General features: G+C 38.6%; 1 protein-coding gene across 2 annotated transcripts in view; it reads right to left on the reverse strand.

Moving 5' to 3' along the window:
- The window catches only part of LOC149843940 (transcription initiation factor TFIID subunit 15b-like), a 42,623-nt gene extending 23,757 nt beyond the window's left edge, over window positions 1-18,866 (reverse strand). For both annotated transcript variants that reach the window (XR_016430941.1, XM_090000179.1), the window contains exons 1-5: window positions 18,701-18,866; window positions 18,439-18,598; window positions 17,500-18,322; window positions 8,865-9,015; window positions 8,712-8,793 (exon numbers count right to left, since the gene is read on the reverse strand). Coding sequence is in view for 1 of the 2 variants with exons in the window: in XM_090000179.1 (XP_089856305.1) it covers window positions 8,712-8,793; window positions 8,865-9,015; window positions 17,500-18,322; window positions 18,439-18,598; window positions 18,701-18,842 (1,358 nt within the window). In the remaining variant the exon portion in view is untranslated. The remainder of the gene's footprint in view (window positions 1-8,711; window positions 8,794-8,864; window positions 9,016-17,499; window positions 18,323-18,438; window positions 18,599-18,700) is intronic.
- Between the last annotated feature and the right edge of the window lie 3,993 nt (window positions 18,867-22,859).

The raw sequence follows: 22,859 nt of genomic DNA on the forward strand, positions 1-22,859 counted from the left end.
AAAAAAGCGCGCCTCGCCTTGAGGCGCACTTAAAAGGCGTAAAACCCTCAAGGCGTACGCCTTGAGGCGAGGCACGCAATTGAAAATCGGATGGGCCCGGACCCGAGTCCGGCCTGGACCCGGACCCAGACCCATATGATCGAAGGTTCGAGAGAACCTGTGTCTTTAAAAAAGACAGGCGCCTCTCTCAAACCGTCTCTCTCCACTCCGTCCCCTCTCGTCCCCCGCCACCGCCGGCCACCACCCGTCGTCGGCCATCGCCTCTTCCACCTTCTTTCCACCACCCATCGTCAGCCACCACCATCTTCTTTTCTCCAATCTTCCCATCAGATTCATCGCTCCCACAAACAGAATCAATATCCTTCATTTCTTTTGGGGCGTTTATGAATTCAATTGAGTGAAGAGATATTGTGGTGTCTGAGGAAGAATTGGGAACTCAACCTCAGCCTGCGAAGCGCACCCACTATCTCGCCAAGATCATCCTCAAGAGCAGCGCCATTCTTCACGCTGCTCACGGTCGCATTCGCTCCCCAAAAACCTTCGATATCGTCCTCAGCAAGGTGCGTAGCGCGTTCTGGTTCGTTTTTCGTGGGGTTTTTGGTGGTTTCAGATTCACAAATTATTTCTTTTTGATAAATCCTGAATTTTGGCATGATTGCGCATCGAAATACGAGTTCCTAACAGGAACTTCCTGTGGTTGAATTGATCTAATTGACTGGTTCGTTTCGAAATTTTACTGGTTGATCGACGTAACGATGATTTTATGATTTGTACCGGCTTCTTTGATCGTTGGCGAGCTTCTACACGCTTGAATTTTTGAGAATTGATGTAGTTCGATAAATTCACAGTCACAGTTGTTGATTGATACAGCTCTTTAATTTCTGTTCTATTGAAATTGGACAGTGTTTTAGGAAGCTGAACCAAGTTCCTTTTGCGTCCTCCTTTTGTTCAAAAAATATTGTGTTTGGCCTTCTGTTGTGTAGGAACCTTGCAAGAAACAGCAAGAAATATGGTTCATGGGGCATGTGGCAAATGATTCTTAACTAAATGAAGCATCTCCAAATTTCCACTTGCACAAACAACATTACAATATCACATATGAGTTTCATATACCCTTGAAATATTGTTATCGATATTGAGAATGATGCTTTCACACCTTCGCTAAGCTCTGCAAATAGCTCCAAGTAGCAATGAATGAAGGAAATGGTGATTCTTAAATATTCAAACCTTCATCGGACGATCGCTCCAACTAGGTCTGGGTTTAGTCTTACCGAATTCATGCAACAAGTAACAAAGTGCATCCACTCCATTGTTCAGTCCAGAGTACTGTTATCAATGCTCTGATTAATATGGTTATTTACACAATGCATTCGCCGTATGCATTTCTTAGCATTTCATAGGACCTTCATACATACCTGTGTCACCTTCACTAAGCACGACTGTGCACATTGTTCTCCAAGTAGCACTTGATTAAGAAAATAGTGATATCTAAGTATTTCAAACCTTTACTGAACATCACTCCAACTAGGGCTGCGTTTAGTCTTACCCAATCTACGCAACAAGTGTCTCAGGGCATCCACACTATTTTTCAGTCCAGAATCCAATTCATTTACCATGTCAATGCTCCAACTAGTATGGTTTTTTACATAATGAATTTTAATTTTTACAAGGATCAGGCTTTCTTCCAAACCGAGGTTGTTAGTGCTAATATGCATTTTGTTGTTACTTTTACATGTTAATCTCATATTTTTTCCGTATTTATTTGAGATTTTTTATTTCATGTTGGTTGGTGCTTCATCAATAATGCATTTCTTATTTATTTATAATTTTAGATCGTTTTTATATTTTTTTCAAGTTTAAAAAAAAAATTGAGGCTTACGCTTTGCGCCTCGCCTCAGATTTTGGTGGAGCGCCTAGCTACGCCTCAACGCTTTTCACAACACTGGTGCAAAAGATCCAAGCCTAATTTTTGAAGATTATAGCATAATGTATTCTTGGATATTTCCAAAAAAATCATGTAATACAAGCCTCCTTCTATATGGATTTCCCCAATCAGCTTCCCTAACTGGTGATCCTGTACTCGACAATCATGAGAGGAGAAGGAAACATTATACCCATGGTCAGTTAACTGAGATACATACGAGATTTAAATTAAGTTTAGGAATATATCTAATTTTTGAAATATAAAATCCTTTTGAGTTTTGAAAATGATTTTCGAAATTTCATATTCCTTTTATCTCAAGAGTTGTTTCATCCTCAGTAAAAACATTAGATCCACTTAAGTTATCACATTGAGAAAGTAATTTTATGTTTTGTGTCATATGGAAAGAAGCACCAAAGTCAAGAAGCCATAGAGGTTTACCGAGATCAGAGATGCTAACAAAAGAGACGGCGGCTCCAGCAGAGGAAGAAGTTCCTTTGAGAAATGGTTGCAGCGCCTCCACCAACTGAGTTAGTGACATGTTTCCAATAGATGCCTCATTGGATTCTTTTGAAGATTCGACCGAAGCTGCCATATTTTCATAAAGTTTTTTCAACTTTGGACAATGAGTCTTGACATGTCCTGGTTCGCAACAATAATAGCAAATAATTTTTCTTCTTTCAAAGTCGCTTCTTTGCCTTTCATCATTTGTCCTCCCTATTTATGGAGGTTTGTATGTGCGAATATGGTTACTCAGTCTTAGATACAGCTAGAACTGAATAATCATCACTTTTGGCGACTCTTTTCTTGAGCCTATTTTCTTCCATACTTAGCTCTTCAATGGTGTCCTCAATAGAGGGAACATTTCCTCGATGAAGAAGACCGGATTTGGTTGATTCAAATTTGAACCTCAACCCATTAATGAATTGAAAAAAGTTCTCTGAATTTACTTGATTTTGGCGAAGCTCAATGTCTTGTGGTCAATGCCACTTTGGTTCAAGGAGAGTCAATTCTTCCCATAGCTCGGATAGGCTATTGTAGTATTCCCTAATACTTTTATCCCCTTGAACCATGTTACGAACCTTTTCTTGGAGATTACATATGTGGGAATATCTTTAAGAGAGTACACTCTCTTAACATAATCCGATACATCATTTGCGTGTTCAAATTTTGCCATGCTTGAACACTTCTTTATATCAACACTAGAAATAAGCCAAGACATAATCTTGGCATGGCCCATTCTCCACTCTTTCCACTTTTTCTCATAAATGGAGATGGCTTTCACTTTTCTACCTCCGAAAGAGGTACTTCCTATCCTCCTTCTTTGGTAAGGATTAGTTTAGGTTCCTCATCGGTTCCATCTACTAATCCCCATAAACCTTTTTCCCAAATAAGGCGCTTCATAATAGAAGCTCATGTTACATAGTTTAAGTCATTGAGTTTTATGGGTTTAACGGTGACATTATCGTTGTCATCCATTTTACACACTTGGGAATGAAAAGAAAAGAAAGAGAAAGAGGAGAATATTCTACCACAAAGCACAAGAGCAAGTAGCCTTCGAAACCTTCACTACCAATTCTTCAAAAACAATCTTCACTTTCTTGAAGAAAACTTGAATGGCACGCTTTCCAATGAAAATCCATCGATGGCTCTGATACCATGTAAAAATGTGTAATCTGCAACAAGAGTGTCTCTCAACAAGCGCTCACAAAGAAATCACAAAAACCATAAAGGTTCACAAAGAGGGCTTCAACTCAAGAACAAACACAATACCCAAAAAGGGGTATTCAAAATACTCAAAATAGATTCATAAGTTTGGGAATAAATCCCACACTACAAGCAGAAAATACAAAGGGGAATAGTCCCCATATTTATAGAGAGGAAGAGATGAGCCTCAAGGGAGTCGTTGGACTCCCAACGACTCTATTAGAGCTGTTGGGAGCCCAACGGCTCCCTTGGAGCTTCACCTTTTTTGACTTGGTCAAAAAGCACTTTTTGACTAGTCAAAAAGGAAGTCTAAAAGGGTCCTAAGATGAGTGTTTTTGACTAATCAATAAATGTAAAATGATAAAACTACCCTTGAGATCCATTTGGACCTAAATGGGTCGAAGTTGGCTTGAATCTTATTGAGTATGGTTTCCCGTCTCAGATTGTAAATGTCAGATCATCCTTCAGTTCCTCGCATATGTTGGGATGATCTGGATGCTCTGCATCAAAAATGTTTAGCACAATTTGTTCGATTGGATTGAGGCTTTTAAAGTAAAAATAAAATAATATTTCTTGTGTCAAAATTTTGACAAGTGGGTCGTTGGATTTTGTAGTCCTTGAAAATCCTTCTTACACGTCCCAATAATATGATCCAAAACTTGTTTTTTACTAAACAAACCATGTAGATCATACATAGAGGGTTGTTTTGACCAGCCAGTACTTTGAGTACAGTCAACGGTGGTTTACGCAGGTCACACTAAAACCTGGAAAACCCACACCAAAATTCCCAAATTTTATATATATACCATCACAAAAAGTGTTCCTGCTAACACTATGCATTCCTATGTATTTTGAACTTGTGACCTAGAACATCAAGATATTGCTTAGCTTGGAACACACAAGATCGATGATATTGGACAAAAAAGGATGTGTTGGCAATACTCGATCACAAGGAATAAGAAGGCCTGAGGACCGCAGTCTGCGTACTTATAATGCATATCAAGAGAACCAAAAGGTCAAAGAAGGACCTTTGGATGGCAATGCACTATCCAACAGAACCCTTTACTCCAAGACAAAAGATCACTACAGGGTCATAGAATTTGCTTCAAAACCTGACAGTGAACCATGAACTACATCGCACCACGGTCACCTATATTGACGATATTTTAAAAATATGACTTTAATATCGGCTATTTCAAGGTAGCTGATATTGAAGGTAATATCTCGCGATATTATATCGATATTTTTTGAAAAATATCTTATTTTATATATTTTAAGCAAAAAATATATATATCTTTTATCACTTTTTGTATTTTAAAAGATTTTCAAAGTTATTTCCCTCTATTTTTTAAGAATATTTATTATTTTCTTATATTTCTTATATTTTTTTATATTTGGTACTTTTAAAACTCCCGAGAATTTTCAACTATTGAGAATCTCTATGAAAAATACCCGCACTTAGAAAATACCTTGATCGATATAGGTGACTATACTTCGCACTAACAAGATCATAGACCATTAACAACCTAGCTTACATTGGCATACCATAGACATTGGACGAGCACCTAGTGACCTACAATCCACAACCTACTACAGACATACACAAGATAACATTTTTTTTGGCTCTTTTCCTCTTATATGAAAAAACTGACATAAGAAAATGTCTTTACTATGCATTGATAATTCTCCTGCAACCAAAATGACAGGACCAAAAACTAGGAATCTTAATGGCTACAAAATGTGGTAAAGGAACACACAGGCATGGGAACACATGAAAAAATAAGATAAAATAAGAACGAAGCCACAATGTGGTCATAGTCTGAAGTCCAAACATCAAAAATTTAACACCTTATAAAAGGAAAAGAAGGGCAGTCATGATAAAAAGTTTCTCTTTGTAACTTTTTCCAAATCATTTAAAGGACATTTAATGGAATCTCTCTCTCTCTCTCTCTCTCTCTCTCTCTCTCTCTATATATATATATATATATATATATATATATAAGGAAAAGAAAAGGGCAGTCATGATAAAAAGTATCTCATTGTAACTTTTTCCAGATCACAAATCATTTAGGTTGTGTTTGGGAGGATGGTATCAAGAGGAACTGGACGACATCAGAGACGGGTAAAGCTGGTTGAGGAAAACCAGGGTCCACAAGAAGTATTTGGAAGTAGGAATCCATGGGAGTCGTGATTTTAGGCATGGAATCAGGGCCTCCCAAATCCGCTTTTTTCCTTTCTTTGAAATCCTTCACAACGAGGATGTATTTACTACTACTCATTTTGGAAAGATTAAGGTGGATAGATGAATCCCTTCTGATGATTCCATATTTTCAGAATCAAACTCCCTAATGTCTTTCCCTTTTATTAGGAAGTCAGCATCATGATGGCTACTTGTCATTTGGCTATTAATTAGCTATATAGCATGTAGACCCACAGACATAGTTCACTAAAATCTTTTTTCCCAAAGAAAGGTCATTTTATTCTTTCTGGTCACATTGAATCAAATGTTTATATTTGGTTGTAGCAGACGTCTATTATGGTTTTCGTTATGATTCAAGGATGCTAGAAAGTGATAGCTGACAGGTTTAATTGATTTTCTATTTCATTCATAATTCCATTTAGTAGGTTTTTGATCAATTTTTGTTTTTATTAACGGTGTATATACTGGTTTTGAGGAAAATCAAATAGATTTTGAATTGGATCTGAATTTCTATGAATTGGATTGGATCCAACTCTGCTCCATGGTAATGGAGCTCATGCAGCACCAAATTATTCCCCAAGCATGACACGGATTAAAGAGGAGTTGAATGTCTGAACCCTTGAAGGATTTGATGGTGCTTCCAAACAATGGAGGAAGTTCAGAACACCCATGAAAACCACTTCTTTTGAAATCCAGTAATTACACTTTCCCCAACTCTCCTTCGAAATACCTTCAAATGCCTCTTCCCAAACAGAGCCTTAAAAGACATCTCTCTCTCTCTCTCTCTCTCTCTCTCTCTCTCTCTCTCTCTCTCTCTCTCTCTATATATATATATATATATATAGTCACAAATATCAGTATCGGCTATATCTCGGTGAGGCTATTTCTCGTGATATTATAGGTTTGGTGATAAATCTCAGCACTTAAAAAATAAAAAATATATAAAAATAACAAAAAAAGTAAGAAAATGTCTTGTTTAGATAATAAAATATATAATAAAATAAATCAGTAAAAAATTCCAAATAAAGAAGAAAATAAATAAAAACAGTGACAATAATTGATAATATCGCGATATATTCTCATGATTTTATCGCGATATTATCAAATTGGTGATATCTTCAAAATATCGTGATATTTTACCTATAATATTGTTTGCTGAAAATACAGCAATAACATCGCGATATTTTTAAAATATCCGATATATATATATATATATATATATATATATATATATATATATATATATATATATATATATATATATACAGACAATTTTTTAGCAAAACACACATCTTAGACAACTTTTCAAAAAGCATAAGAACACAATGGAGAATATTAATAGTATTTGGTTGATACCATTTGAGAATGTTGATAGGTAAAGCTCTCTCTCCCTCTCCATTTTTTCATGTTATATTTATTATTTATACTTTTTTAATTCTTCTGAGATTATGAGAAAAAGATGTACTTATTTTTAATAATTAACAGCAAATTATCTGTCATGATGTACAATAAATAATATACAGATCATATCACACATGCTCAACATAGGGGTGGGCCCGTTCATTACTATAGATAAAATATCATTGATACAGCAATCAAGATCAATGTTCACTATAATAAAAAATAAAAATGCCTCCCTACTAAAGCACTCCACTGGTAAAAAAAAGTAATTACACCCATCGCCATCCTTCCACATGTCATTCTGGATATTGCTTCAGTGAGAAGTAAACATGTTCCAAACCAAAAGTATGCTATGTCAGAGGGATTCGGCTAGCAAGGGCACCGCACCCGCGTCGACGCGACGTGGGTGCGGGTGCAGTCAACCTGACCCTGGGTGCGTTAACCCAACCCTGGGTGCGGTCAACTCACCCAGGGTCATTTTGGTCCAATTTTTGGACTAAAAAAATTTGCCAAGAAAAAATTTTTTGCCCTATATGTCACAGGGATTCTCCAACTAGGTGCCGCACCCGCACCCGATGCGGTCAACCTGACCCTGGGTGCAGTCAACGCACCCAGGGTCATTTATGTCCAACTTTTGGACTTTATATATATATATATATATATATGTATATATATATATAATTTTTATATTTTTGCCGCACCCCCGCACCCGAACCCGTGTGACATAGAAAGAATGTTATAGATCTACTTGGAATTCAAGATATAACTTTTTGGCCTTTCCGTTCAACTTCATAGATAGCAATAATTACATATCTTGAAACATAATCCTAACTGCTAATGTTATAGTGTTAAATTTGAAAGAGGAATCAAAACAAATAAGGTGAAGAAAAAGCATAAATTAGGTATATTTCGTAAAACATAGTAAAACATGCACTAGCAAAGGCAATAGCCCAAACACATATTGTCATTGCAGGAAAAGAACCTTAGGATTTGTGCAAGCCAAACGGTCATACCATTCAAGACTAGAGAAAAAGCATACCAGATCACAAGCCCCATCTGATCACATCAAGAAATGGCCATTCCAAATAGAAAAGAACCTTTTGGTTGTCTAGGGATTTTGGATCCAATAAATGTTCTTTGTATGATCTGGCACAGCTCAACTCACACAAATCTAAACAAATATTTTTCCTAGTTCCTCCAAAACTGTCACAAGGCATGTTCCTCTTGGGACTCCATTAAAGATACTTTAACATGAATTGTTAATGAAACTCATTATCACAGATATGATACTTTGAGAAACTGTGATATCATCTAAAGTAGTTCAAAAAGATTAAGGCAATCAAGAAAATACTTAAACCAATCTACAGAAAAGTTTACAGATCAAATAACCAGCAACATAGTCAAGCAACCAAACAATAAAATAGCCAGCAAAACTTTCAGAACCTCTAGAACAAAGTCCTTTGAAGGAATAAAAACACATACCCATGACCATAAGCAGGTGGAGCCCTCGGTGCAGACTTCTCTGCCATTGCAATATTGATTCTGTAACCTCTCATGTCATAATCTGATAAGACTAGCATTAGAATGCAAACCCATCACAAAAAAATGATCAGACATTTGGGTTCAGGAACTCACTGTTGTAGAAGCCACCAGCGGAATGGGCAGCACAAGGATCCTCATACGAAAGTACAGCATCTCCTTTGTTGTTTCCATAATCATCAGTGTAGATCTTGATGTTCCAAGGCCACTGATCTTTGTACCCTCGTTTCTGTTTTATTCTTCCAACCTATAGGGGAGTTTATTGAATTCAATTCCACCAATAGCACCGTCAGGGGTTAAATGTAGCCCAAACTTGCAACCCAGGAAAAAAGTAAAAGACACACAACAATACATGGGAAAATGAAGGCAGAAATTTAAATTGGCAGAAAATCCCTTCCAATAATATAAGAATCAACCACATCTTCAACACATGTAAGAACATATACCACACTCTAAATATAACTCATAGGTGCAAGTTTTATTTCATCAATTTGATTTGGCAGATGCCTTCAGCATGACCCATTCACTAAGGAATGAACTCTTGATTGAGTAGTTTTGACATAAAAACATGATTTTCTCAACAGTGAAACTTTTGCACGTTGTGGACCATTGAATTTTGAAGCCTTTAAAAAAATTGCTTATATAATGTGATCGAACAATCTAAAACATGTTTTTTGACTAAACAAACCATATAGATCATACGTATAGAGCTTAATACACAAAAAAAAAGACAAAAAAATGTGATGGAGTAGGAGTTTGACAACACACATGTATGCCATGGATATCATTTTTGAGAGATCTTTAGAGAGTTTCTCTTACATGGGAAAAACTCAACAAAATCAAAACTAAGTTTAATTTAAAAAGGAAGATTTAAGAATATGGAAACAGAATAACCTTGATTCCCACCCACCCCCCTCCAAGATTTAGGACAATCCAGGATAACCTCATGATTTTTGCTTCTCAATTTTAACGTGTAAAATCATTGAAACTGTGATCAATTCAATTATAGTGATAGATTAAAAATATTCAAAAGTCCATGGGATACTGCAATTTTGGAAAGAATTTTGTACAAACAGCAACCAGGAAAGTGCTAAAACCAATGTTAACCAACCATGGCACAAGTACCAAAAAGAAAAAAACTATCAACTCAGAATACATGGAAAAGTGACAAAAAGGAAAATGTGATGAAGATAAAAAAGTATCTGGTTTGCGAGATCTTAATAGAAGAAAACTTCAAACAGGCATGATTTATGCTGGTTATGGATCAACAAGCATCAACATCCATCTATGTTGGAGCAGGTAAATCATACTGAGTTATAAGATAGGAGCCACAACAAAGTGAACCAACACATTTCATCTAACAATTTTTTATTTTTTGGTATAATGTGAAAATTTACACATTGTTATGTGCAAGAATGGGAGTAATGTGACATTTGATTATCCATATCTATACTCAAACAACTATGTGAGACATATCCACATCCTCAGAATCTCCCCGCACAAACCTTTTTTCTCTCCTCTCGGCATCCTTAAGAAACATATGATTCTTGAGGACTAGCTGTAACAGAGCACAACATGTGAAAACACACATGATGTTCCTCCTATAAAGGTCTCTTCCCACACCATCCTTGTCACAGGCTAGAGGCCTTTTCCTATCTTTGATCAATTTTTAGTCTAAATCTACATTACCTATTTTATGGTACGCACAACTCATTATACAACAAGAACAGCCCCAAAAAAAATCCAGATTAATATCCCATTTGACAAGCTATTATATGACTCGCTTCCATATCCAATCAGCTTATGAGACACATCCATGTACTGTAAATAAAACCAAAGATGCTGTGTATATGCAGGTCCGTATGGTAGAAAATGCACGTATTTAAGTGTTTTCCCCACATAGACTGATGCATACAAATCCCCAGATGAATTCATGGAAAAAATTACGGAAATTTACTACATGGACACACCTAGTAAGTCACTTGTTTTAGAAGAAAATTATTTCTACATTTTAGAAGTCCCATATGGTAGAAGTGCAGCTGAAACAACAGCATCACGGGTGACAAACATCTTCAGAAAATGAACAAATAGGATGAAAAGCATTAAATAGCACAGCAAGAAAGGAGATTGACCAGCACACATCAAATTTTCATATTGTGCAACAGATACAAGTTATAACTAATCCAGAATCTTCATGTGACTGTACAGTGGGAACATCTCGGAACCATTGGACTCAAATACGAGTCCCTTGACTCCTCTCTGAATAATTCTGATCTTGAAAAAAGCAGTTAGCTTGTACTACTGCACTGCAATTATCACTGTAATGACCAGCTTAGCACATAATGTCATGGCTACTACCTAGCAATGTTGTGATACTGAACAAACTCAGTCTCTTAATAACTTGAGGATGCATGAAACGAGGTGACTTTTGTCTAGTGTTGAACTAAAAACCAGCCATGCACTAAGTTGTCAAAGGCGCTGGGCGGAGAGTAGGTGGTGAGCCCCTAAAAAGACTAGGCGAAGCCTAAGTGGGGCCTAGGCGGTAGCCCAAATAAAAAAACATACAAAATATGTAAATAAACTACTAAAATTAACAACACACATGTATACAACATCAAATCAATCTACAATAAGAAATAGACAAATAATAACATGTTGTTGAACACTGTAAAGCAATTATATTACATAAAAATAGTCAAATAGATAACTCATACGCTTATAGATTATATATGAATTAAGTTCATAGCTATGTCACATAGGTGCGGGTGCAGGTGCGGGTGCAGGTGCGGGTGCGGGTGCGGGTGCGGGTGCGGGTGCGGGTGCGGGTGCGGGTGCGGGTGCGGCACTTTCAAAAAACTTGGGTGCGGGGTGCGGCAAAAATATAAAAAAATTATATATATAAAGTCCAAAACTTGGACATAAATGACCCTGGGTGTGTTGACTGCACCCAGGGTCAGGTTGACTGCATCGGGTGCGGGTGCGACGCGGGTGTGGCACCTAGTTGGAGAGTCCCTGTGGCATAGGTTCATAGATATGTATATATATAATTATATATATAATATAAACACATAATATTGTAAATTTATATGATATATCAATATATATAATTATATACAATTACACAATATATATGTGTGTGCATCTATGTCACATGGGTGCGGGTGCGGGTGCAGGTGCGGGTGCGACACGGGTGCGGCGCAATTTCAAAAAATTTGGACACGGGGACTCGGCTATATATATATTTAAAAAAATAAAAAAATAAAAATATATATATATATATAAGAGTCGGTCAAAGTTGTGCCCATTAGGGGACAGGTGATGAGTTGTGAAGGCATTCTATACACTTTCTTCATACAGGAATAATTCACTTTTGGGCACTTTCTTCATACACTGTAATAATTCACTTTCTTCATACAGGAAAAAACCACAAAAACTTGAGTTGTGCCCATTCTGTACTTAAAACTTGAAAGTGTACAGGTTTTTTAGTTGTGATGGGTTTTTTTCCTTACAGCTGTAGCCCAGAAAATTTAAAAAAAAAATTCAAAAAAAAAATTCCAAAAAAATGGACCAAAATGACCCTGGGTGCATTGACCACACCCAGGGTCGGGTTGACCGAGTCCGAGCCGCACCCGTGTCCGCACCCGTGTCGGTGCGTGTCGACGCGGGTGCGGCGACCTTGGAGCCGAGTTCGTGTGACATAGGTGTGCATCTGACTGAGAGACTACCTCAGCTAGGCCGTCTAAGCGGTGCCTAGGCTCCACCTTTGACAACAAAGCAAAGGGGTGAAATGAGGAGGCGGAAGAAAAAAAATAAAGTAAAAAAAAAAAACAAAAGAAAACAAACGAATAAAAAAATAAAGTTTTTTTTTTTGGGGGGGGGGGGGAGGAAGAAGAAAAATAAAAAAAGAAAGAAAATAGATAACAAAATTAAAAGCACATGACAACTATGTAATTGTGGCCCTAGGTAAAAAAAACAGGGCCCTACCACCTACACCCATAAGCCTAGGCGGTGGCCCTAGGCCTAGCCAGCCTAGGTGCAGCTTTTGACAACTAAGGTCATACACTGCATATACCCTTGAGTAAAATAATAATTAAATATGGGAGATGGTCTTCAAGCTTCCTCTAGACCATTATCATTTTGAAGATACAAAAGGCACCTAAAAGAAACATAATCAGCAGAAAAGTCACAGCTGCAAGAAATACACTCAATTCCATCTTTCAGTTTTATCAGAAGGTGAAATTTAATCAAGTTGGGATTCACTAAATGCTAACAACATAAAAATAATCAAATAGATCGATCAGTAAGCATCTTTTCAAGCTTATAGGTGAAATAAATGCATACTATTACTACCAGAGTCGCACTATTGAAATTATCTACAATTCATATGCCCCATGTAGGGGTGGGCAACGGGACGGGGTGGACAGCCCAATGGGACAAGCCGACCCAGCCCACCATGGGCTGGGTTTGGGCCATGATTTTAGGCCCATTAGGTATCGGGCCGAAACCCGGCCCGTTATATACATGGGCCAGGCCCGGACTGGCCTGCGGGCTACAAGGCCAGCCCAATGGGGCTGTTATTTATTAATTTTTTAATAATACAAAATTTTAAAAATTAGCTATTGCATAGTTAACTCCGCCTGTGTAGTTATACACTGCCGGTCCCAAGCCCGGATAAAGGAGGAGGGTTGCGGTAGGCCTGTGACAGCCAGCATAAAAACTTTGTCATATCCTATGAAAATGAACCAATATGAGAATTTCGTTGGGGCGTTCCCTACTGAGCGACGCGCTGTACTCTCTAGGCCCGGAGGCAGTGATAAATGTGCAAGGGTTGCTAGGTCGTCGCCCAGAAGCGACGCGTCACACCGGCGCCCGGGTGTGGTGTCAAATAGGCAAGGGTTCCCTCACTTTGTTGGACGGGTGGGGGTAAAGAAGTTAGTCCAAGACCATAAAATTAGGTTAGCCACTTGGAACATAGGGTCTTTAACTGGTACGTTGGTAGAGTTAGTAGATGTTATGTGTAGGAGAAAGATTGATATTTTATGTCTTCAAGAGACCAAATGGGTAGGTGAGAAAGCTAAAGTGATAGAACCTTGGGGATATAAGATTTGGTATACAGGAATAAATAGGAATAGGAATGGAGTAGGGATTGCTATGAGTCGTCAGTTTATAGATAATGTAGTTGAGGTCCGTAGGAAGGGTGATAGAATTTTACTTATTAAATTAGTATTAGGTACGGATATTATTAATATTATTAGTGTTTATGCACCTCAAGTAGGTTTAGATGATTCCATTAAGCATCAATTTTAGGAAGATTTAGATGGAGTAGTACAAGAGACATCTTATGGAGAAAAGCTTTTCATCGGCGGTGACCTTAATGGACATGTAGGCATTAGTAGGGATGGATTTGAGAATATCCATGGAGGCTATGGTATAGGAGAAAGAAATGAAAGTGGAGAAAGGATTTTAGATTTTTGTTTGTCCTATGATATGATCTTAGCAAACACTTGGTTTAGGAAGAGGGAGTCTCACCTAGTAACATTTAAAAGTGGGGTTAATACGAGTCAGATAGATTTTTTCCTACTTAGAAAAAGAGATAGGGGTTGTTGCATCGATTGTAAGGTTATACCAGGAGAAAGTGTAGCTACACAACATAGAGTCTTAATTTTAGATCTTAGAATTAGACAATGCCGCAAAAGGGATAGACATAGGATAGATCCTAGAATTAAGTGGTGGGCACTGAAAGGAGCTAAACAAGGAATGTTTGTAGCGCAGGTAGTTAAGGAAGTTGATTGGTGTCTCGAGGAGGATTCAGAATCAATGTGGAATAAGATAGCGGGTGGTATGAGAAAAGTAGCTAAGGAGGTATTGGGTGAGTCTAAAGGCGGTGCACCACTAGGTAAGGATACATCATGGTGGAACGAGGATGTCAAATTAGCTATTAAGGTTAAAAGAGAGTGTTATAGAAATCTAAGTAAGAGTCGTGATAATGAGAATTTGGAGAAGTATATGATAGCAAAGAAGGAAGCTAAAAAAGTTGTTCGAAACGCGAGGGCTAAGGTATATAAGGAGGTTTATGACAAGTTGGATACCAAAGAAGGCGAGAAGGATATTTATAGGCTTGCAAAGATGAGAGATAGGAAATCGAAGGATTTGGGTATGGTTAGATGTATCAAAGATGAAACGCAAAGGGTTTTAGTCAAAGATGAGGAGATTAAGGAGAGATGGAAAGATTATTTTGATAAGCTATTTAATGATAGTCATGCTCAAGATCTTGGAGACTTCTCCATTCCTTTTCATGAGATAAATCGTGACTTCATGCGCAAGATTCAAAAGAAAGAAATTGCAGAGGCTTTGAAGAAAATGAAATCAAGAAGGGCAGTTGGCCCAGATGGTATACCTATCGAGGCTTGGAAATGCTTGGGAGAGAAAGGTTTAGAATGGTTGACAAATCTTTTTAACTTGATTTGGCGAACAAATAAGATGCCTAATGAGTGGAGGAAGAGTACTTTGGTGCCTTTATATAAGAATAAGGGTGATATACAAGATTGCACAAACTATCGTGGTATAAAACTCATGAGTCATACTATGAAACTTTGGGAGAGGGTGATTGAGTCTAGGTTGAGGAAGGTTGTCATGATATCGGAGAATCAATTTGGTTTTATGCCTGGAAGATCAACTATGGAAGCTATACATCTTCTTAGACAACTTATTGAAAGATATAGAGAGAGGAACAAAGATTTGCATATGGTTTTTATTGATTTAGAGAAGGCATACGATAGAGTACCTAGGGACGTTCTCTGGTGGACAATGATGAAGAAAGGTGTTTCTCTCAAGTACATTAGTATAATTAAAGATATGTATGAAGGAGTAGTAACCAATGTCCGCACTTGTGGAGGGGTGACAACCAATTTTCCGATAACGGTTGGGTTACATCAAGGATCTGCTTTAAGCCCTTTCCTATTTGCGATAGTGATGGATGAGCTTACGAGATCAATTCAAGAAAATGTACCGTGGTGTATGTTGTTTGCTGATGATATTGTTTTGATTGATGAGTCTAGAGCTGGGGTTAATGCTAAGTTAGAATTATGGAGACAGACATTGGAAGCTAGAGGTTTTAAGTTGAGTAAGAGTAAGACTGAATATATGGAATGTCGGTTTAGTAAGCAACGAAGTAGTGATGGGAGTGTAGTGAAGCTTGGTGAGCAAGATATACCGGTGAATGATTATTTCAAATATTTGGGATCCATCATTCAAAAGTATGGAGAAATTGATGGAGATGTAAATCATAGGATAAAGGTTGGGTGGATGAAATGGAAAAGTGCTACTGGAGTGCTGTGCGATCGTAGAATGCCATTGCGGTTGAAGGGAAAGTTTTATAGGACGACTATTAGACCCGCTTTACTATATGGTACGGAATGTTGGGCTGCCAAGAGACATCATATTCAAAAAATGAGTGTAGCTGAGATGCGGATGCTTAGATGGATGTGTGGAAATACAATAAAAGATAAGATTCGGAACGAAGAGATACGTAAGAAGGTAGGTGTTGCACCCATTGAAAATAAGATGCGAGAGAATCGTTTACGGTGGTTTGGACATATTCGGCGAAGGCCTAATGATGCTCCAGTTAGAAGGTTGGAGAAATGGGAAAATATATTAGTTAAAAGAGGTCGGGGTAGGCCTAGGAAGACTTGGATGGAGATGATAGGAAAGGATATGAATGCTTTGAACCTCACCGAGGACATGGCGTTGGATAGAAATGATTGGAGGAAAAGGATTCATGTGGAAGACCCAAAATGAATTTCTTTTTTGGTTCATATCGCTGACCCCAATTGTTTTGGGATGAAGGCGTAGTTGTTGTTGTTGTTGTTGTTGTATAGTAACTTGGTAACTACCAGTGTGACAAAGATCGTGAGATTTATGAAAATCTCGCGATAATATCTCGAGAAATTGCCTGAAAGTTTAAAACGGCAATTTCTCGTGAGACTTTCAAAATATCGAGAGATTTATGAAAAACATAAATACCGCGATTTAAACATGATATTTACGTTTTGAACGGAGATTTATCGCAAAAAAAATCTTACATTTTTATTTTTAAATGATTTTTATTAATATTTTCTTATAAAAAATAAATTTCATATTTTTTATTGTCGAGATTTTGCCAAAAAACATGAGATTTATGGAATTTTTTCAATTTCTCACGAGTTTTTGAAAACCTAGAAATTGCCGATAAAAACTTTTGTCATTGTAGTAACTACTACTATTTACCTAATTAGTTGCATTAATTTTATGAAAACTAGAAAGATAATTACTTGGGTACATGGGAAGTCGGGAACTTATTAGTTATTACCATTTACAAATAGATTTGGGTCGGACCAGGCCGGACCCAACCCGCTTCACATTGGCCTAGGCCTGGCCATGAGCTGCTCTTCAAACCTAAGACCGTTAAGAACAGGGCCATCTCTGGGTGGGGCCGCACTTAAATCCCGGTGAGCCAAGCTCTAAGCAGGCCCGAGCCGGCCCTATGCACATCCCTAGTCCTATGGGATTTTCCACTTTCAGTCAATCCATATCAAACATTCAGCAGAAAGCCACTGACAACATAAGCATTTGGCGTTCCAATAACAAAGTCCAGGAACATACCATGCCAAAGAATAAATATCTAAGGAACGTTAAAGTAAAGTCTTCAACAGTAAGCTCCACCGACAGTAAAAGATAGGAAGAAAAAAGGTACCTGACCAATCCCTCCAAAAAGCTCTCTCAATTCTTCTGACGTTACATCAGGAGGCAAGTTTGAAATATATATCCGAGAATTATCACAAGTATCTCCACAATTTTCATCGCATTGCTTCACCTTCGAAGGTGGATCAACAGGCACACCATAGCTACCACCACTGTTCCGTGGGTCATCACGACCAGGAACTGACCTTGGTGCACCATAATCGCCACCGACTTTATCTTGGTCATAACCATCATATCCAGAAGGCAGCGGCTCTCCCCTGCCGGAGCTTCCACCTGGTGGACCACCATAGCTATTCGGCGCTGGATATGAATTCAGAGGGGCACCATACCCTCCAGCAGGAGGAATTGCAGCTCCATAAGAATTTGGTGGTATTGGAGCCTGCGGGCCACCATAGTTTGGAGGGGCAGCCAGCGGTGGAGGGTATCCACCACCGGCACTGCTCCCACCACTAGCATAAGAAGGTTGTGCAGGCGGTGGAACTTGACCATATGAACCATCATCCCTGTCATAACCACCATAAGAACCACCTCTTCCGCCACCACCACCACCACCGCTGTCGCTGCTACCATAACTGCCACCACCCCCACCACCACTACCGTAATTGCCATCACGACCAGCACCACCGCCACCACCATAACCCCGACCACGACCACCACGATTCCCACCATAACCACCACCTCCTCCTCCACTTCCTCCCCTATTATACCCACCACCGGCACCTCCACCTCCACCTCCACGTTCACCAGACCCACCGGGACTCGGTGCACCACATTTGTTACACTCGGTCCTTCGGGCAAAATTCAGATTCCCACACCTATAACAAAATCCCACGGTTTTCGTTAAAAAATAAATGACAAAAAAAATCTAGGGTTTCCCCAAATTTGTGGCTCGGAAACATGCAAATCTGAGAGAGAGAGAGAAAGAGCAAACCCCGGATTAGGGCAACGCCAATCACCATCACGGCCAGAACCGCCCCCACCGCCTCCTCGGCCTCCTCTGAAACCGCCGCCTCCGCCACGACCTCCTCCACGGCCACCGCCGCCGCCATTGCGGTCATACCCGCCGCCACCGCCACCGTATCCTCCACCACCTGCACATCCACGAAAAATCTTTTCCCTAAAAGACAACCAAAGACGAAGAACGAACCCAAAAACACCAACCCAAAACAGAAAACCCTAGCTAGAGCCATTACCACGCGGTTGCTGGTAACCCCCACCATAGCCGCCGCCACCGTCGTCGCCACCACCACCGCCTCCGCCGCCGTATCCACCGCCTCTGCCCCTCGGCGGGCCGGCGTGATCGTCCGCCCCTCCCGAACCGTACACCTCCGACATCTCTCTCTCTCTCTCTCTCTCTCTCTCTCTAAGCGTAGCGGTTTCGCAGAAGATACATTATATAGCAATATCCGATCCCGATATGATCTGATAAACCGGTTCTTGCGTAGTATAAGTGTCTCGATGGACTCCGTCAAAATCTTAGGGTTTACGGTGGGTTGGATGCGGGTCCCACTACGAAACACCAGGTTGGGCATCCAGACCCGGTTGATTAGAGCCAAGGCTGTCAGCGGGTCGGGTTTGTATCCTTTACCGACCAACCCGAACCTGAATTCTTGGGTATGGTCATGAAAAAAACCGATAACATTGGAGTCGCCCCGAGCAATATACGGGCCAACTGAACCCAGTGATCTGTTATTTGGATACGAGTTGCTTTCACCTCTGCGAGTTTCTTATACAATTCTAGGTTGGTTGGTTTGACGTCCATAAGTGGGTTGGGTCAGGTTAGAAAAATGCTTCAACCCGATGTCCATAAAGAGATGGGTCTGGTCAGGTCGAAAAATGGTCCAACTCAAATGCTATTGCACCCTGTGTCTGATTTTCTTAAGCAAAGCCAGTAGGGTGCAAACAGGTTGAATATAAACATGATCACGATAAATTTAACTTCGGATCAGAATTTGAATCTCGGTCCAAATTACATTTTATGTAGTGAAATTGAAATTCGGTCCCAATTTTATATAGAAATATTGGGTCCAGTAACAAAAGGTTGGGAACAGGACTTACCATTGCACGTAAAAGGTATACACAAATCGGATTGATCCGGGCTAGAATACGGATTCAACCGAAAATGTTGATTGGAATCCATATATATGAGCTCGAGATGCCCAGTTTGCAATTTTTTTAAAATTAAGAGAGAAGGATGCGGGTTTTTTATTATATAATTGATTAAAAAAATTAATATTTTAATAGAAAAATTTATGTAAATGTAAGTAGGAGAAGGGTGACCCTTACTTTTTTTTTTACATTTACACAGAGAAACCGCCGTTAGGATCAGAGACATAGCTCTGTTGGCTCTACCTGTCGTACTTACTATCACTGTCCTGGCAGCGTAAAACTCCTCAAGCTTATCCCTTACCCCAGGAAGTCGCTATGCTTGGGCTTCCGCAAGGGGTGATGCTCATGTGATTTGAACCTAGACCGCCTACCTAGCGGCCTAGGCACCATCCCACTGCTCCATACCCCTTTGGGGGCAGCGGGGCCCTTGTTTACTATGGATTTGCTCATGAATGTGATTGTAAATAGGTTATTTATATTAAAATTAATGGCCCACAATGTACTAATCATGATTTAGAAAATTAGAACATTTAAAAAACACACCTAGATTTTGAGGGATTATAAAAAATAACTCTAAGTTTTCTATTTTGTTAAACACATACCTAAACTTTTTTATGGTTAATAAAAAAACCTAGGTATACTTCCATTAAAGTTGCTGTTGAATGTGCTGCAATTACCAAAATTTAGGTGTCTTTTATTAATGCTAAAACTTTAGTTGTGTTTTCTAATTTTTTTTTTCAAAACAGAAAGCACCAACTTTGTCCTAATATCTCACCTTGGGTTAAAGATAAATGTGTTTTCGATTATTACCAAAATTTTAGGTTTATTTTTTGAAAATTTATCTAAAAGAACTAGTTTAGTATCAAAACATACCGCTCCTAAATGCGCTGGACCATAATAAGTATATTTATAGAGGGAGTACATAAAGTTTCCCCATATGATTTTCTATTAGATGGAGAATGCTATGGAGTGTACAAATATTTACATATACGCACCAATATATGTTAAAGCGCAGATGTGCGCTCTGCACCAATGAGTGAAATGTAACTAACTCACATATTCAAGTAAAATCTCACGAAATATATGTTTCATGTGGTCCATCTAACAAATTGGATGTAAAAGCTTCATTTTTTGCATTTTCGTTTGACTTACTCATTAGTTCAATATGAGTCAATGATTCAATATTTAGGAGGATATACATGCGAACTTAGTCTGAGTATTTGCGAAGTCTTGAGGTTCGAGTTTAAGAAGATGTTCCCAAATATAATTATGTAAACTTTGTGATGTTCTCAAAATAACGTGCAGACCACCTTTGGAATACCCGACGAGCAGCGTGATATATCGTGCAAACTTTGTGAGGTTAAAAAGGTCTTTTTATAATTGGTTATTTATGATTTTGAACATTGGTGGATTTTGGTAAATTTAAGGCATTTTAGAAAACACATCATTTTTGTCGTACAACAATAGAATTATTTTTTGAATTTTAAATTGATGAGAATGAACTTTTTCTTATAAATCATCAAAATATGATTCAGAAACTATTTTTTTTTTTTTATAGGCAAGCTGGGGTTAGGCAGATCCCTACCGGTTCATTAGAAAAAAAGATGCAATACGAAGTAGAATTATAAGTCCAAACAACTCAGGAACCAGTCAGGAGGTTTATCTTTCCAAAGGCCAATTGTCTACTTAACACAGAACATCTGGCCAGGTGTCTGGCGACCAAATTGCAAGACTTAGGAACACGCATCACATGAAGCTTGTGAAACTGAAACAGAACCTGGACGACCACGTCCCTGTAGCTGATATGATGATACTCATTAAGCCAACCAGTTAGCTCATAGAAGCCCAAATGGTCTCCAAGTGTGAAGCCAATCCGCCAAGATCCAGATCCCACATGCTGCATATACTCTAGATGGTGAGCTTGACCCAGTCAAGAGGCGGAGGCCTCCATCTTCCAAGTAAGAACTGGATATACATAATTTTGAGCAATGTGTAAAATATGCTCTCTGACAGAGTTCAGACTAGAATTTATAATATGAATAGGTGATGTACTAGGGTATTCAAACATCAGCTGATTCAGAAACTAATATTTGAGTCTACCTTCTTTACCTAAATCTCTTCTATTCAAAAGCTAAGAGAAGGAAACCACGAAAACTGAAATAAAACACTCGGCATGTTAAATAGAATAGTGCAACTCCAACCATTCCACCCATCTTATTAAACCCCATGTATGATAGACACAGCAAACGAGTTGATTGAATATGCTTGTCTGCAACATGCTCATATACATGTGATTGTTTTACAAGCACTATTTTTACTAATTTTTGTCATTTAAGAATAAAATTGATCACACAATAAGTGGTGGGTTGAGTGCACCTGGTTAACAGAGGGTGTATGAAGGTAGGGATGTACAATGAGCTGATTTATCTCGGGTTTGACCGGTTTAAGCTCTGCTTGAACCTGTTCAAAAAAAAAAAAATGAGCTGAGCTTGAACAAGGGTTCAGTACATGTAATCGAGCCAATCTTCAACAGGAAGACCACCTCGGATAATCTTGGTAAGCCCAATTAAGCTTGGCTCATAAAGTTATATAAAAAAAGTTCAATTTTATATATGTATGAATTTTGTTCATAATGTTGTCACAAAGAGAGGTCTTACCTTAATGTATAAGCCATTGGTCATCTTTGGAAATGGCATGGGTTCAAACCCCACCATTTTTCTTTAATTTAAAAAAGAATTTTACACAAAATTCAAAAAATTTAAAAGCATTTTCAAATTAAAGGCATTCAACTTGAGCCGAAATATGCTAGACTCGAGTCAATTCTGGGCAAAAGTTGTTCATGCCCAGCTCAAGCTCTAAACAACCAGATTTTCATGTTGAGCCAGCCCAAGCTCAGCTCGAACCCGACTCGTGTAGCCAGAATAAACTTCACTGCTTTTGGGATGTACCCCACAACTTTCTATGGTTAGAAGACCAAAGGGTAGACTACCCGGGGTTTAGTTCATAGGGAGGTGAGCCCATTATGTGACTGATCTGCCTCCCTAGGAAGGTTACTCATCATAAAAAAATCATCAAGTGATTTAGGGAAGATAATAAAAAAATGAGAAATGGCTGTATTGTATGATATAAATGGCAAGTTTTCCTAAAAACCCTATAATTTGCCAAAATATGTCAGATGAACAAAACCACAAATAGTCAACTTTGTTAGGACCTTTTTTACCCTTCGCGTGTACAAAACTCATG

Source organism: Nuphar pumila, chromosome 3 (genome assembly GCF_984573655.1).
Source record: "Nuphar pumila chromosome 3, dmNupPumi1.hap1.1, whole genome shotgun sequence".
Classification (NCBI taxonomy): Eukaryota; Viridiplantae; Streptophyta; class Magnoliopsida; order Nymphaeales; family Nymphaeaceae; genus Nuphar; species Nuphar pumila.